The 17,968-nt window shown below is 31.6% G+C and overlaps 1 protein-coding gene across 1 annotated transcript in view; it reads right to left on the bottom strand.

The window, feature by feature from the left end:
• Positions 1–793: 793 nt before the first annotated feature.
• Positions 794–17,968, bottom strand: part of LOC142975196 (ATP-binding cassette subfamily G member 4-like) — a 31,617-nt gene continuing 14,442 nt past the window's right edge. Inside the window, exons 4-11 of the mRNA XM_076117907.1 lie at positions 9,207–9,393; positions 8,363–8,508; positions 6,922–7,160; positions 5,658–5,768; positions 5,226–5,374; positions 4,447–4,633; positions 3,410–3,666; positions 794–3,318 (exon numbers count right to left, since the gene is read on the bottom strand). Of these exons, the coding sequence (XP_075974022.1) occupies positions 2,974–3,318; positions 3,410–3,666; positions 4,447–4,633; positions 5,226–5,374; positions 5,658–5,768; positions 6,922–7,160; positions 8,363–8,508; positions 9,207–9,393 (1,621 nt within the window). The 3' untranslated portion in view covers positions 794–2,973. The remainder of the gene's footprint in view (positions 3,319–3,409; positions 3,667–4,446; positions 4,634–5,225; positions 5,375–5,657; positions 5,769–6,921; positions 7,161–8,362; positions 8,509–9,206; positions 9,394–17,968) is intronic.

Genomic DNA, 17,968 nt, shown 5'->3' with positions numbered 1-17,968 from the left:
TCTAATAAATTAAAACTACCTGAGGACCTAAAGGGCTATGTTCGCTAAAAGTAGTAAACGAACTCTGATTTAAAAATCCTTTATAAAGTCAAATTACAAAAAAATACTTTGATTGGTTGATAGTTCGAAATAACAATACGGACTCCTAACGAATCCATAGTAAGCTAGCTAGCAGTGACTCAACATTTTCCGACTGAATTATAACCAAGCTTAGAGGTGATCACAAATGTTGCTTAAAAAAGTTACCAAGTCATTTGGTATAATATTTAATACAGTGTTACGCGTTAAGTCGTTATAGAACGCCACTGTAAAATCGGTACTTTACCAACTATACTCTCAAAAACGGCGTTCTTCTCACTCTCCTGTTTCTCATCTCAACCTCTTTTAATCATAATAATATTCAGAGAATCAATTATTAATATATTTTGTTTGTGATACAGTTAATATATACATTATTTTACAAAATTACTTTTAAAATAAATCATAATGATATAATATCAACTAACATAATTTTATGTGCAAGTATTATAGCTCAATATAGGTTACTAAATGAAATGTAGTATCATTACTTGATTTATATACTTATAGATATTAGATTTACTTACACTTTCTTAAACTCTTAAATAATACTTACGTATTTTATACCTCTGCCGATTTTCTCTCTGCTGTCCATATTCTAATTCATATTGTATAAGACCGTTTATTATTAAATTGTCAAAACTAGAAAAGGATATTGTAAAAAAAACACTGTGGGTAGGTACTTGTGTGATAAAATAAAAAAAAATTGTACTACATAATTAGTTTTTGTTTATTCGCAAGGCAATTCCATATGTACATTTAGATTTTTGTTTATATCTTACAATTTTAAACTGTTTGAATCGACTACTATCAGAAAAAAATACAAACACTTGTGTTTATCGCTATTGCGTCTATTGGGGGCGCAGATTATAATTTAGTTTTTTATTAAGTAAAATTACTGAATCACTTTGATAAAATAAAGTTAAAAAAAATATCTGGACATCATAAATTTATGCTAGACGTCATCTTTATTAATTTTTGATAGAAGCTAATTCATCAATTGTTCGTTGTTTCGTCAAACACACTAGAATTAAATGCCACTGCTATTATATATAATTATATATACCGTAACACTAATAAAATATATGGCAAGACTTTGGTAAAAACAATATTGAGCTGTAATATATCTTTACTATACTTTATGGTGCTATGTTAAAGTTAAGTTAGACACGATAAAAAGTTTTGTATTGGTCATATCCTGAATGCGTACAGAAGCAATAACTGGTCTAGGGATCCAGAAGGCGAGCTACTGTAGATTTTACTACGACGAATGAATTCATTGCGATCCTTTAAACTTATTTATTTAACTACTGTATTTTAAATTTTATACAAAAATGCAAAACACTGGCATTATTAAATATACATACATTCTACATACGTATAGTAAAATACTCAAATATATTATGTATAATTTTCTCATAATTTAAAATACTTCTGAAGAATAAAGGCCGTAATTTTATTTTATAGTATTATGTAGATAAACGGCGCATATTTAGATTGCAGAGCTTTGATCACCATTGCCATCATTTTTATGCGATCAGCCAGATAAAAGTCTATAGTACCTATATACATATAAATTTGTAATAAACTTGCTGTCAATAAAGCTCTGTCATACGTTTCACTCTCATTGTATCTAAGATTTACATCATAAGAATCTATACATTACTGTACAATTGTCTACATCACAGATTAATGCGTTAAGCACACAGTGCTTTTGCATTTTATGGGCGACCTCTATCTTGTCAACTAAATATCAATAATTATGCTTAGTCATAAAGTTTAAAAGGAGTAAATAAAAAAATCTTCTAATAGTAAAGATTGAGCCATTGTGCAAATTATAACAATTCTTACTTTATATCGTGATTTGGTAAACCCGAAATAAATCTTTCTACAAATTTTGCTATAGTTATATAGACCTAATTAAATTATTTCTATTATAACGAGCAAGGCTGAATTCAAATATTGAAGAAAAAATTAGGTGTACAAACAGTATTTAATTTTCACGTGAAGTTAGTTATGTGTCGATTTAAGTTCGGCCTAGTGCTCTGTGGAATGAAAACAACTTTATACATAGGATACAGAAATTATTTTTGGTAACATTTCGTCTTTACAGGTTAAGAGATTTGGTCCTATTTCAAATTAATGTGTCCTTAAATTATATTTACATTACATATAAACTAATATTTACTAAATATGTTCTATTCTAGATACATCATTAATATGCCTATATTAAATATACATTTGTTTGACATACTACTACTGTTGCTAACAGTATACGTTGCTAATGTTGTCCTTTTTACAGGAAAAATAGTTGTAGCAATAATAACTCTGGGTGTTTAAGTGGAAATAGAAGATGAACTTACCAGGTACCTAGTTGTGAATAGAATTTAGCAGCTAGATATTTTGTCGGAAAAGTGATCCTAACAAAAGCCAGTATCAATACAATACTTACAAATTCATATAACATTTATATTCACATACAAATATTTAGTACTTTTCAAGACCATTGCTCCGGAATAACTTGCCCCATTGTAGATTTTTATTCAATGTTAATTAATTTAACACTTAACACTTTAACCGAATGTTATGGTATAAGAAAAATTAAACTCATTTGGTGGGCATTCCTTGATTACGCTGAAGTCTTAGTAATGATAAATCATGAAGTATCTTCTTGCTTCGTAACTCGGCCCGTTTCACCTTAGATTTGGCTCAGCTGCAGTAGAACAATACTTCCGCTATTGTAACAAATAGCCATGAAGTAATAATTAAATAATGCTGAGGCGATTAGCAACTAGCTGTATTGTCATTTCATATTTAATAATATATAAAGTACAAGATTTTCACGTCTTGTTTCGATTCTTACTGACTCTTTCATGTACGTCTTACATCTAATGTTCACCACTTGCTCTTTAACCTGATTTTCAATATAATGAAGGCTATCGTTGTCACTATTGCTCCTATTCCGAATAACGCTGCCACTAATACAGGGTATTTTTCACCTATTATACCATTGTCTTGAAGAAAAAGACTGGGATATTTGTAATGACAGTACAGTTCCGAACATGCGAGGTTAGGTCGATTCATGCCAAATATGGATAGCACGAGACCGACAAGGCCATGTTTCAGAAATGACAGGTGGAACAACCATTTGAAGAAGAAGGGTGCGTCACTGTAGCGGAGGAAGAAACCCGAAAATACGGTGAATGGCATTATGAAGAAAGGGCCGAATATCACTCCGTTCTGAAAAAGGAAAAATAAAATGTTATGAAAAGCAAAGAAAATATTTAAATTTCGGTGTATCTAATGGAGGATTTAATATTTTGTTTCTTACCTTGACGTTGAACAGCGATCCAATTAGCAACCCTTTGCAGAGTGCTACGTAGCTGACGACGAGTAATACAAAGCAGAAACTGCTGAATCTCTTGATCTCGGGCGGTTGTCCTGTGAGCCAGTATGCGATGAACGCGTACGAGAGCGTGCACACTGTCTGCGTCGGCAGCGTCGACACTAATGTAGACATGTAGTAGGCCCCCGCTGTGTACCATCTGTTGAAGTGCTCACGACGAATCACCGGGATTTGTTCAGGAACTGAAATCATATATATATTTATCAGAACCGAGATACAGCAGAATGTTCACGCATGGCAAAAAAATTAGAAGACGTGGTTGTCTTTTCTAACGTCAAAAAGGTCATTATTACATGTCAGACGCGATGTTAGTAAATTGCCATTAGATATCCGGAAAATAAAGAAGTGTTCAATTTGTTTCAATTTATTTTTTGTTAACAAGGAAAATCTTTATTCTTATTATAGGTAATAAAAAGCGTATCGAATGTTACATTGTAATCTAATATTACCTATAATCTTAAATGATTATTTTATCATACGGATTAATCATAAAATGATTCTCGTAAAAAGGAACTGTAATTAGCATTTTATCGTTGTGATTTTACACGTTGTAGGAACCCATACTTGTACAATTCATGGTCCATTTACTGTCCGAAACTTTTGAATAAATCTAAGAAAGTTACTTATCTTGTTCATAATATTGATAGCCCCGATACAGGCTGCGCCTAGTGGGGTTGTTGTAGTTATAAGCATAATTTTGTAATACTGTACCCCGATTCTGTACCACTATCGACTACCGACAACCGGCTAGCTATCGAAATTTTGACATTTAGAATGTACTGCCAAAATGTTTCCTACGACACCCGTCAGAGGCGCTGATCAGATTTTCATACAAAATTTCTCGATGACAGTTCGGTTGTCGGTAGTCGATAGTAGCAGAGAATCGAGGCACTGGACTGGTAATAAATGATTTTATTTTATTTTTTTATTTTATAAAGGTTTATAATTGGCGATATACTTACATCGTATAGTAACAGCACTGAATGCCGTGAACATGAGGAACATAAGACTAAAGTATAGGAAGTTGTATATGTCCATTGCGTATTTGGCGTCGTGTCCGATATTGTAGAACAAGCTGCCCACGAACACTGCCATCGCACAATGGATCCCCGTTAACATTAGTGTAAACGACGGTTCCCGCCATATTGACTGTAAGATAAAAATAAATACTTAATTCTACGAAAAAGTGATGGAATTCCTTTGAAAATCTTTAAACTCATAATATCATAGTGTAAATATAAAAAAGAAAGTAAAAATTGTAATATGGAAAAGCCTTTTGCTCAACTTTTCAATCATTATTGTTCTTCTTTGTTTTTACTGATTGACATTTCGTATCTGTGAACTAATATAAACTTTCAATTAAGTATTACTTTACAGTTTATATTCCGAGATGATAAATTGTTACAATTCTATATCAATATGTACCTATCATTATTTTTATATGTGATCGTTTCTCAGCGGGAAATTGCACCTAACTATTTATTAACCTAGTTTGAATTAATAAGATGTTTATCAGTAAATACTATGTAATTGACTTCAATTATATCCTAAGGCTTGGCTTTAGCGGCAGAATAATCATTCAAGTAATTTACTTTCACTAGATATAATAGTTATGCCTATAACTAGATGTGTCGGGTTGTCGATATAAAAGAGAAATATAGCTAACAACATAAATCCTAGATGCCAAACAATGAATTGTCGCACATGAATATCGTATGAATTTTCTGAAATTTATAATTACCAAAAGAGATCTTCGAGTGAGTGTGGTAAATTGTTTCCATAATGATGTTGAGTATGTGCTCTTTAGTGCTAACAGGATCTTATTAGTAGGGTCCTCCTTAGGGGGCGGTAGAGTCGTCAGGCATACGTCATCACCTAATTTAAAATTTTCTGAAAAAAAAAACAAAAATGTTATATGTTTTTGTTGTATATTTTTTATCTGTAACGGTTAATTGTCCCTTGTCTAGTATTAAAAACTGCCAGCAAGCGTTTCGTACCAATATGAGTTAAATAGAGGCTATCGAAATGTTTAATGAACCTGAAGATATTCTATGGCTGCTTTACATATAATAAAAAAGTAACACGAAATAAGGTTTTACGCAATTTACGATTAGCCGTTAGCTTCTACAAAGTATATTGCTGCTATAATGGTATATAAATATAATGTGCTTACCTCCTAAAATACTATCAGTCTCATTGTATACGTTTGTCACCCATGCCATATTTCGACCATTGTCTGATTTTTGCACCAGTTTATCCGCATTTTCTACACATATTTCGATCACTGAAAATAAATTAAAAAATATATATCATTGGACAACTCACACACGGTCACTTGATTCCGAAGTAAGCAGAAATTATATTATGGTATCCAAATAACTGATAAACCTACATCGACAACCATGCTCAGAACAGACACTCGTACTTATCACTCAAATATTTGTGTCCCAGATGGGATTCAAACCCACCACACGCGGTGCTACGGTCATTTAAACGTCTAGTTAAATACTATATAAAGCGATTATACGTAAAAAAAAACATTATAATATAATTTACAACATAATTTAATTTTACAAATATTCTCAATTGAGTCGATATTATATATTTGAAGTTAAAACTATTTGGTACAATGTTCTATCTTTAAAAAAAAAGAATTACTTAAAATAAAAAGTGCAATTTATTCAATTGTTTTTTTTTGCGGGAGACGCGTCTCGACGAATTATTTTAGATTAAATCTTATAAATATGTTTTATTGTCTAAAATTTTGAGTTTTTACTAACAGCATTAAATTCAAAATTGTTCTTATAATGTTAATTAACTACGGAAGGGGATTCATTAGCGATTTGATAAGAAATTAACAATGTGAGTATTTTGAATTTGTACGAATATTATATTGTGTAACCTTGTCAAATTAAATTTAATTACTTAATTAAGACCAAACAAAACCTTTCAAAACTATGGAGAATAACATAAAACTTCGTCTGTAGCTATCAAAGAAGGTAATAATTACTGCTAAGTACATCAAAGTTTGTTCCGAAGCAAAACTGGTTTGAAACTAGGCTGACTGTTACAACGAATAAATTATAATGTTGTGTGTGTACTATCGAATACGATATGATCTGTGTAGCTGTTACTTTGTTTCATTTTTTTGGATAGAATTCTTCTATGTTCAAGCCCTTCGAAGGCATTAGAGTTAATGTCTTAAAGTTTTTTATAACTATGCATTAGCTGTGATGAGTTGACCACATTTAGGTACCTAGGTTATATGGTCAAATAGTTAAGATATTCGAGCGATTGCATTAAGCTGATGTTTTAATTGATTTATTTTCCTTACTAAAGATTATAATCTGTATCTGTCTGGATTTTTATCGAAGTGTAATAATATAGGTTTACACTTAGTTTAGGAATTTAGTAACTAATTAGTATGTGTTACTTACAGAAATCTACAGGATTATGGTACGGCGGGCACATTAAGCCCATCTGCTCCAGATAAGGCAGCAGTTGAGGTACTGAACCGACGTACGCGCACCGGCCTCCAACAACGGCATAGAGCCGGTCCACCATCTGCAGCAGAGTGGCAGACGGCTGGTGCATCGTCACCACCACCGTCCGACCCTGCCGCGCCAGCAAGTGAAGTAAGTATACTATTTGTTTTGATATTGAACTGTCCATGCCACTGGAAAGAGAATACACCATATAATAATATAGTCACTATCCAATATCCTTCTTATTCCTAATAGTACATAAGTTCGACCAAATCTCCAGTCTTATTTATCTTTGACAATCGTAAACCTGAAGATTTTTTGGATCAATAACGTCGTGCATTTCAGTCGTCTATCGAGTAAGTATTCACATTTCTATACACCTCAAGGTTTGCTCGGTTGAAAATCTTATTGTTAATTCTTTATTTGTGAATCTGGTATCGTTCATTAAAATATGTAGGATTCATTATTTCCATAATATAAGGATAAACACGACATTCCGATTAAGAAAGAATTCACGTTTTTTAAATCAAGCGCCTTTATCGGCTAATGAGGAAATGCAAAATACCTACTGACTGGCGATGTAATCATTGTTCAACAAAGGTATACAATGTAAATTATGTCGGATTTGTCTTGCGGATTTATCGCAACAATGTAACAATCTATTTTAATTCACATTGTGTTATTTACAATTCATAGTCTACACACTTATCACAGAGATATCGATGAGATAAGACAATTTTTCGATTTAAAATCAGCTGTTGTTGGTTTTCCCTTAGTAACTACAGTACCCTTTATAACCTTGAATACGTCTTTTTAACCGATGTTTTATAAGTTTTCGCGGTCTATAGTTCAAGCTGTCTATTAAATGTTATATAAGTATGTCTATCTAAAAGCGAATGCGTTAATGCCGAACAATACCAGTAAATTGTACCTATTTACTTATTACATCCTTGATTATATTTATTTATACCGCAGCATTATGGGAGTTACGATTAATTTGTGTATGAAGAAAAGTAACAATTAAAATTACCTAATTACACTGTGCTAGTCACACGAGCACTATCCAAATTTGTATTTGATAAGATAATTACATTATTATTGATTCCCGGGTTAGAAACAGACACGCTTGTAACTATAGTAACTGTGAAACGTAATTTGGAAGCATCACGCATATTTTTCTGCGTTTATGGATAGACTTTCTGTCTAGAACCGGCTATTGGCAGGACTTTATGACTTATTATATGTTTATAGCATTGTTTTATTTTAATAAAGATTTGACAATAGTCCAATACTTATTTATGGAGAAGATTCATGTCTAACCATCAAACAGTAGCATTTATAAGAAGGAAAGGAAGGACGAATAAGTGTATAATAAAAACATGTTGATATTTACCTGGTAGGTTCATCAAGGAACATGACTGGGGGGTCACTGACTAGTTCTAAGCCTATTGCTAGCCTCTTTCTCTGGCCACCAGACAGGTTACCTGCCCGCGTGTGCCGTGCTCTACTTAACCCGAGGGATACTATTATTTCTTCTATCTGAAAAAGAAACACTGAAGTTTTTATATGTTATACATTGTATAGGTATATACCTCAAAGGCTTCTCTAAATCTAGTCTTAGCTTACGACAGATCATAACAGAGAAACGAATTATTATTCAGATATAGTACATATCAAAACGATGACTCATTAAAGCAAATGTAATCTTTTATGTAAGCTTAGTTAAATTTTCAGATAATGATCGATAATACACTAACAACCCTTGAAATCGTTACTTGAATCATTGTTTGGATACTAATAATGACGCATAGAAACACTTTTGAGATTTAAGTTTACCAGACAGTTATGAGTCAACTGATAAATAATCCAAAAGCTTAAGATAAAATCTTTGTTTTTGTGATTGACATAATGAAATAAAGCCTATTGCACGCCATTGATCTATTACATACCCAAAACCATTAACAGCGCTGGGAGGCAGTTTTAACAAACTTTATTAGTAAAGACTTACCCTCTTATTCATTAAAATATATGAAGTTATGTAAGGTTTATAAAAAGTTTTATTTCTTTCACCCCTTAGCGAAATGAAGCAGCGAAGTAGTCTTTTAACTAAAATAGGTTTATAGTGTGTTTATGAATAAGAGGGTAAGAATTTCAAACTTCAGAGTATGGATATTCCTACTCTGTTGTTTACTCATGCGAATATAGCCCGAAAGCTTAAAACTGTATGTGATACTTACACGACGTTTTTTTTGTTCTTTACTTATATGGTCTCCTAGTTTGAGATCAGCTGCTATGCTAAGTGATTCTTGTATTGTGAGCATGTCCTGCATTTCGTCGTCCTGAAGTATGTAGCACGATCTTCGTCGAAACAATTGTTCATTCCGTACTCGTCCGTTAACAAAAATACTGCCATTTGTCGGTTGCCTGTAAATATAAATGACTATGATTATTCATTGCACCGTAAAAAGCCGTTAGTAATAGGTAATTTTACGACAAAATAATTGTTTTAAAATATTTGTTAAGCGCATTGTCTCTGTGATTACTTTAAAACTCTTTGAAAATTCTCCAGTATATTAGGAAAAGAAGTCTCCAGAAAAGTATTTTTCACAATTCTTCTCTACGATTCTCTACAATTGGAACCATCGAGTATCGAGAGTTCGACATTTAAAATGTACTGCAAAAACAGTTTCTACGACGACGGCTAGAGGCCCTGATCAGATTTTCATAAAAAAAAATTCAGTAGCTAGCCGGTTGTCGATACTCGATAGCAGTAGAGAATCATGTTTCAGGTCCTTACGTTTTGATAGTTAAATCTGTTTTATTTTTCGTCTTCCTAACAATACATTTTGTTTCAAAGACACGTGTTCTTAGTGGACCATGGAGATAATGTCATATTATAAAAAAATCTAATTTAGATATCCAAATTATGTATACCTTCAAATTAAGCTGTAATTACACCGCGCAAAAAGTAAACAACTTTAACACTGTAATGAGCACATAGAGATTAATGTGAATTTGATGTTTTTTGTTTTAATAATATTCATAAATAGTGTTTTAATTATTTAAGTAAAACCAAAGTGTAGAATAATTATAAGCTAAAAAACAAACATTACTCTTTCGTAAGAGTCAAATACTTATGTACCACATAACTATGTAAGTATGTCTGCTATTTATCCACATTATTCAGATTCCACATATGCGTAAGTTATTTATTTAGAACCTTTAGGAGACTGATCACTTATGACTTCTTCCTCATGCTCTATCACATAACTATCAATGATTCATAGCAATTTATACCTTCCGCGTTACCAAACAAATGACACCTAAGATCACAGTATCGGATCGCTCAAGAAATAATAATATTATGGTAGTAAGTAAGCAAATATTTTTGTAAAACGTTAATGGGGTGAGGTTAATTAAATTATTTAGTATAATGCTATAATATTTTATTGTATTTTTTTTAGATAACGGATTGCATACATCGTTGTCAAAAACAAACATCTGGCCTTGAAAAATTAATTGTCAAAAAAGTGCAAAATAAAATAATAGGATGTTGTTTTTAATAATACAATTAGCTGAGTTTGATTTGAAACAATAATAAGGAAAACGCATAAGTTAATACACCTTGTTAATTTTACAACAAACAAATATTTAATTGTTACGATAGCAACAAGTAGGTATAATTTAAGTACTTTTGGTTATCGGATGTGATATGTATCACTATTTTTATCCCCTTCTTCCATAGTAGTATGACTCAGCAGGTTGGATACCGATTTATCAATACGAGATTAATAAAATATCTATGCACTTACAGATAATATAAAATGTGATGACTAACATAGTACTATAGTCTAATAAGATTAATCTCTTCGCTAAGCCATATTTTATTATTAGTTTAGAATCAACATCGTCAACATAACCTATTATTTAGAAATCACTGAACAGTCATTTAGGTAGGTTGTAACTAAAAAAATCTCACATACTTAGTTTTAAAGAGCAGAGCTTGTTTGAAAACTTTGTACCCTTTTTATTAGTTTAGATTATTTCTCAGATTTTTATTTTTTCTCTGATATTTTTTCGATTTTAAAGATCGCTCATCTAAAAGCGCAAATTATTTATTTGTCTGAATTGTACGTAGCTAAAAATGGCTATAAAATTGGCGGAAAATGTTTATGTTACTCGTACACGATTATTATCATGCCTTTTTCCCATAGGTCTAGACAGAGAACCAAAGAACGAATAATAAGTAATATATTTCACGTAGTCATAAATAACTCTTACTACCTCTTGTGATAAATGACCATGGTTACTATTAGTAATCAAAGATTCTAACCACTTGAGTTGTATCTCAATATTTCCATTATCATTACATCAATAAATAATTTGTCAGTTTTATCAAAATACTTTATTTATGTTATTTTGAGTCATAACATTCTTAGTCATTATTTTGGATGCGCATGAAGTTCATGTAATCTCGTACAGATAAATATCGACGGCGCTACAAACAGCAGTTGAGTCATAGTAGTATGGGAAAATGTAGGGATATGTGTGACATGCTTATCTGATAATGATAGCTATTCAATAATGCATGTGTACTTTGTGTTGTGATTCATTACACCTAGTTGTTTTGGGAATACTTATAATATTTTCTACGGTTTTACCAACAATCATTTAATGTTCGTTAATTGATTGAATATTAGCTATAACCAAAAAAGTAACAATATGCAAGTACAACAATGAGAGTCGTAATGGTTACTGTTCATAGTTAGCGGCAAGGGAGGTATCGTGCGGTGACTTTCATCTCATCGCCTTTGACTCACCGATACCAATGTATGAATTTGGAGCATGAGGAAGTATCCAATAATTGACCTGCTTCATTTCCTTTGTTTGGTAATTTCTGTTGTTTGTTAAAGCGTAAGATTGCTATTGCTTCATTACTTCAATTATTGCAAAAAATGTGTGATTTCGAGCTTTGTTACAATTTCATACACTAAAATGGTCTGTCAAACCATTGATTTAGCATAAGCTCACAAACATATTAAGGAAAAGAGGAAAATTTTAATTATCCTTGGTTTTATTGTGGATTTAATGCTATATACTACATAAGTATTTGTTCGCCCCATATCCTTTTGTGGACGAACATTATATCTAATATACATTTCTGAGACTTAATTATTTCTTAAAATTTGAATAAGTATGACATTTAAGCATAGTGTTTATGTTCGCAGGTCATCGACATCGATACTTGTGACCGTCTGTATTAAGTCCTTACTGACAAAAAACTAGTTTTACTGCTAATAGATAGGATCTCTGATCGTCATTTGTTGGTTCAATGAAATAACAAGACTGATTCTTGTTTTTATATAAAACTTTGAACATAAAAAAAAACAATGAAACATAAACATTAAACATTTAAAGTTGAAAAGTACTACAAGAATTTAAAGTCGGTATATATCTTGTACATAGGCCTTACTTTTATTATGATCTTTATTTTAAAATTAAGTTTTAAGCAGGGTATTTTTTTAGTTCTACGTTATCAATATTGTTCACCGTAAAATGTATAAAGTAAAATTAGCACTTTATCAGTCTAGCAAAAGCAACTTTCGATAATATTATTTTATCGTAGTCTTGTTATTTTCACTTACAATCATTACTCTAATTTTCATGCGTTGTTTATCTTGTGCCTGTAAACAAAGATATAACTGTGTTTCTGCATTTGCAAAAAAACAAAAAACAAGTCTTAGCTAAGATTATGTTTTGCTTTCATTGTTTGTTACATCTCACTATCATCATCATCATCCCTATATGACATACATATATACAATAATTGTAGAATATTGTATAATTGTAGATTGCACTTTTTATTAAATTCCACTGGACAAAGGACGCACTTTACGATATATGTAGAACATGCTCAAATTTCCCTTGTCTTATGCCCGGTGTCTGAGTACATTTAGAGGTAGAGTTTATCTTCTATTCTATCGAATATGTTCGTCGTTTTGTTTTATATGCGTTTTAACGATATTTAATAGATAAACTTCCACTAAATGTACCTCAGAAACCGGGGGTAAGAGTTTCCTGAAACGATTGGAACATCAATGAATATTAAATTGTTGCGATTAATTTGCAAGACTCACGCAATAACGTACATATCGTCAGAAACCAGGGTCATTGTAATATTAGTATAAGTATTAAGTATTAATCCCCTGTAATCTTGACGTAGAGAGTTCAATCGCTAAAGCGTGAAGATAAAACAAATTACGAGTGCGTCATTTAATTTGTTGCGTTTAGATTTCCGGCTCCAGAACATAATGTTTAGTTAATGTATGGTGCAACTGTAAACTTAAATAATTATATTCTATGGTTTTTGCAATACATACAAACTACTTACCACTTTTCCAATTAGATGTTAATAAGTTGATGCTAGATTGTTCTTCTTGAACGCTATTAAATACTACGTTCTCGATTTATTAGGTTTTAAGGACGTGTTATTAGATAATAATCTAACAATAATTATTATTATTGTTTGTTCAGTGATAAACGGTTGTTAAAGTACTGAACTTAATCAGTCAAACAAACACAATGTTTGCGCAATTAGAGAAAAATATAGTTCCATTAACCATTTTTATAAACGTAAAGTGGCCGTTCCTTAGCATCTATATGAATTATGGTGTTCACTCGGTTATTGGAGTAAATAGTTAATAAGATCAACACACAATAATCATGCTTACAAGTTTGCAACACCGATCGCCAAGTTCAATATACTACTGAACAATGAATGAACGTGTTACGTTTACGCCTCGTCTACATTGTATGTTCGCAAACGTAAACAACGCGCAATAACATTGCACACGCTTGCAAACCGTAGTGAGTTCAGACGAGACATTGTACTCTTTAACGACCATGTGATCATACTCTTATATCACATCATTATTTATTTACACTTTCGATTTCAAACGATGCGATGTAAACTGTCATCATGATGTTGTAAATGTCGTAATGCAAGAGATAATCGATTCATAATCGAAATTAGAGACGGTTTTCTTTTATTGTACCAAGTCATGACAAAAAGCCATTTTAAAATATAACTGAATTCTTACCTGAATGTTAATTCAACCCTATCGTAAATAAACTATTTTATATAACCTTGGTTTTGTTTCAATTTACTTTAGTTTTAATTACAATCGCGCATTCTCGACCGTAGAGTCTTTAGCCGTAGTACTTACTCATCTGTGTGTTCTCGTCAGTAATTTTCAAAATGCTCTATATTATCATATATAGGCGTTAAACAAAGAATTTATTATTTCATCTTAGTTCTCAGAAAATTTATCTCAGCACTACAAACTCTTCCTAATTTATAGTTGTATAGTCGAAACCATATCATTCAAGTCAGTGGCTGACGCGGTAGATAGCGCGAAGAATCTACATAATTAGTGATAACAAATTTTAGGCGGTTGGTAATTATAATTACATTGTTGCCAGGTATTAGTGATAAGTAAACGTCCGATTATAGAGATACAGTCGTATCTAATGAACCAGAAGCATTTGTTAAATGCGTGTTCAAAGTTTTACATCCTTTGAACTTATAGAGTTGTGCTGATATGAGTATCAATTTCACAACATACACACCAAACAATGTATGGCCATGGTAGATAAATAAGTAAATTGTGAGTCATATCTAGAATACTGGTGTTACTATTTATAAACTAGTAGTAGGTGCTGGTAGAGTGTATTGACACAATGATGATTTTCATTGTTAATTATACTATGTTTATTGTTTCCCAAGTTGTCACGGACCTACAACATTTCTCATAGCCCTTTGGGTATTAAAAGTATAAGGACTACTGAAGACTCTTCAAAACGAGTGTACGCTTTGATTTCACAAGGGAGTGAAGATAGTAGACGTTTGTAGGTACTTGGCCTTATCTTTATTTTATGGCAATATAATATTTATATGATTTGTCTATCGTGACAAATATAAAAACTAAAAGTACATCCGTAAGGCTATAAGCACACGATAAATGGTATTAAATCATGGAAAAATACCTGAAAACCAAAAACATTATTTTGTGTGAGATACTCGTAATCATACGCATGTCGCTTTTAAATATTGAACGCCATATTTTTAATACTATGCAATAATTTCCGCAAGGATCAGCCAGGTGTCGAATCAGATAATCATATGACCTGATAACTCGAAGCTTATCAGCAAACTGAGCGCAATAGCCGCTTGGGAATGCAAAACGGAAATTATACTGAGGACCATTGAAATAATCCATTAAAATGTAATGTTCTCAAATCCATTTTAATTGTAGCTTTTTTAAGCCTGTATGAATTATTCATAAAAATTGATTATTCGAGTTTTGATTGCAAAACATTTTTTCTACACATAGCTTGTATTGTTTACTTTATTTTTGTACATACCAGTCACTATTGAATACTTTAAACATTCTTTGCATATGCACTGTGATTATTAAGAAAGTGCTGTGCAGAGCAGGCTTACAATAACTATTATTACAACTTGGTGAAGTTAGTCATATCTTTGTGCAAGTGTACGTGTAGCTCATCACTCGCACATCTAACATTTTAACGGTATAACTGGGCCAGTAGGTTGGCAACTGGTAACCTTGTAAACGTGGTTTTTAGTACAAATGTGGTTAGTATTGGCCAGTTTAATAATCATTCAATCATTATTGTAGTTAAGGTGGATTCCAAGTTTGGATAATAAATACATATGTAGAGAAGATAACCCGTTTAATATTAAATAAAATAAACTTAAATCTAAGACTGTTAGATTCGACTAGACTTATTAACATGGATTAAGCAAAATAAATGTGTATTATGCTTATAGGAATTCTAAAAAATAGAGCATTTTGTACTGACCATCATATAACTCTATCACAATTAAATAACATTTATTATGATATCATCCAATAAAAGCTGTCAGGATAAACGCGAAAATTTTTAAGCGGATAAAGTAAATGTGTCTCTCGGATATTCGATTTTGTTCGCTTCTAACTCTATTACTACGTAGTGCGTCGTAAAGGCAATGATGTCGACCGGTTATCGCTCAACGTCACTTTCAAGTTATTAGAGTGTAAAAGTTTCTAACGCAACGTGATCTTCAAACCAGGCATCCACGGTGTTACGTCACTCCTGTATCTTGTTTAAGACAATTCGTTAGGCCTATTATAATAAACGTAAATATAATAATGTTCAATTAAATTAGTCACAGCGCGAGTCCTTTTGTTTTAAAAATATTATTATTAAATAAAATAATTGATCCCGTAGGAAGTTTTCAATGATTAATTTCTATTAAAACAGCTGAAACTTTAAACCCAATAGATATAATGATTGAACAAAATAAACAATAAGCTAAATATTAAGTTCAATAGTCAACGTTTTCGTAGCAAGCGCAAATAAATTGAAAAGGAATCTTATTACGTTTAGTTTGAGTCCAAAAACGATCGAATTGTGGGGTGATTTGTTATCATAACTGGTAATGAACTAAAAACAGTCATTAGTTGTGTTGGCGTAACCATTCTTCTGTTAGTATTCAATAATAAATAATAGGGTCAGCACGATTAGTAAACAATGATTTCATATGGTTCTTTGTTGCAGGGCTCGATGGTACTTAGGAATGTAGCTTGCTTAAAAGTTAAGTAGGTATACGCTTTATTTTAATTTGTTTAAACAGGAAATTATTGACTGAACAATTTGTATGGCTGACAATATTCATATATCTATAATGTTTGGCAAAATTAACTTACAGTTGGAAATACTCATGTGATAACACACCAATTGTTTTTATTACAACAATAAATATTATAATACCTATGTGTTTAATATAAACTTGTTCCTACGGTGTTAAGAACCTATTAATAAAACCAGCTTAAAACTTGTTTAGCCTTTAATACCTTTTGAGCAGGAAATATGTAGAGGATACGATTCTTTATATTTTACCATTTTCACTTTAATTGCATGATTTAACATATACTTTATTATTATATAAATTTCTATGTTTCAATATCTTTATATATATAATTCTTCTCTAAGTGTGTATGTCACTGAACTTCTCTTAAACGACTGGACCGATTTTGATGAATTTTTTTGTGTGTGTTCAAGGGGAGAAAGGGTTCTGAGAATGGTTTAGATTCACAATTTTGTCCGCTGGACAATGTTTTTTTAATTAATTTTTAATTTATTAGACAGGACAACGTCTGTCGGGTCCGCTAGTAACATAGTAAAATGAGAACTTAAACGAGTTAAAAAGATCCATTAGCTCGGTTTTACGTTATATGCGTAGGAAGTTAAGTCACTATTTAATTTTGTTTGTATGTATATATTTAGTTTCGGCAATTTTAATAATGACTTGAGTTCATACCAGTTACTTTTAATCGGTCTCGATATAAAAACTGCCTTAAAATTGCGGATATTACACATACTTTAACAAGTTTTTGAGCAGCAGACCACATTTGAAAAAAGGATTTAGATAAGTTTGTAGTTGTATGAAGTTTAGCAATTGAGGTAAATTACTTACATCTAGATAACTGAAATTATAACCGGTGTTATGTCTGTTACAATCGAAGTTGCCAAGAGGTTATATTTAGATACCTGGAGAATTAGTATTGACTGACAGTAAACTAAGTAAACAATTTTATTTGGTTCGATAGTTACAGTTTTATGTCCAAGTTATAACACACAGAATACCCAGTAACACACTATTAGTAATTACTAATTACCGCAACTTGAAAGATATAGGTCATCAATGTTGCATTAACCGTGTTCACAAAGAAAAGTCAAGGTTAAACCATTATGGTCAATTAGTGTTCCAACATTGAGTAATGACAAATTTCATTCGGGCTTTGTAATATTTTAAAGAACTTATTTTGTGTATAAATTATTTCTTTTCTATTTTCGCGTTACTTTATGAACATTAAAATGGCGACGAAACGGGATGTGGCGTTTATGTAACGCTGAACGAAACTTCCGCATTAAA

This window comes from Anticarsia gemmatalis, chromosome 9, assembly GCF_050436995.1.
Source record: "Anticarsia gemmatalis isolate Benzon Research Colony breed Stoneville strain chromosome 9, ilAntGemm2 primary, whole genome shotgun sequence".
Classification (NCBI taxonomy): domain Eukaryota; kingdom Metazoa; phylum Arthropoda; class Insecta; order Lepidoptera; family Erebidae; genus Anticarsia; species Anticarsia gemmatalis.
This window is presented reverse-complemented; position numbering and strand designations above follow the sequence as displayed.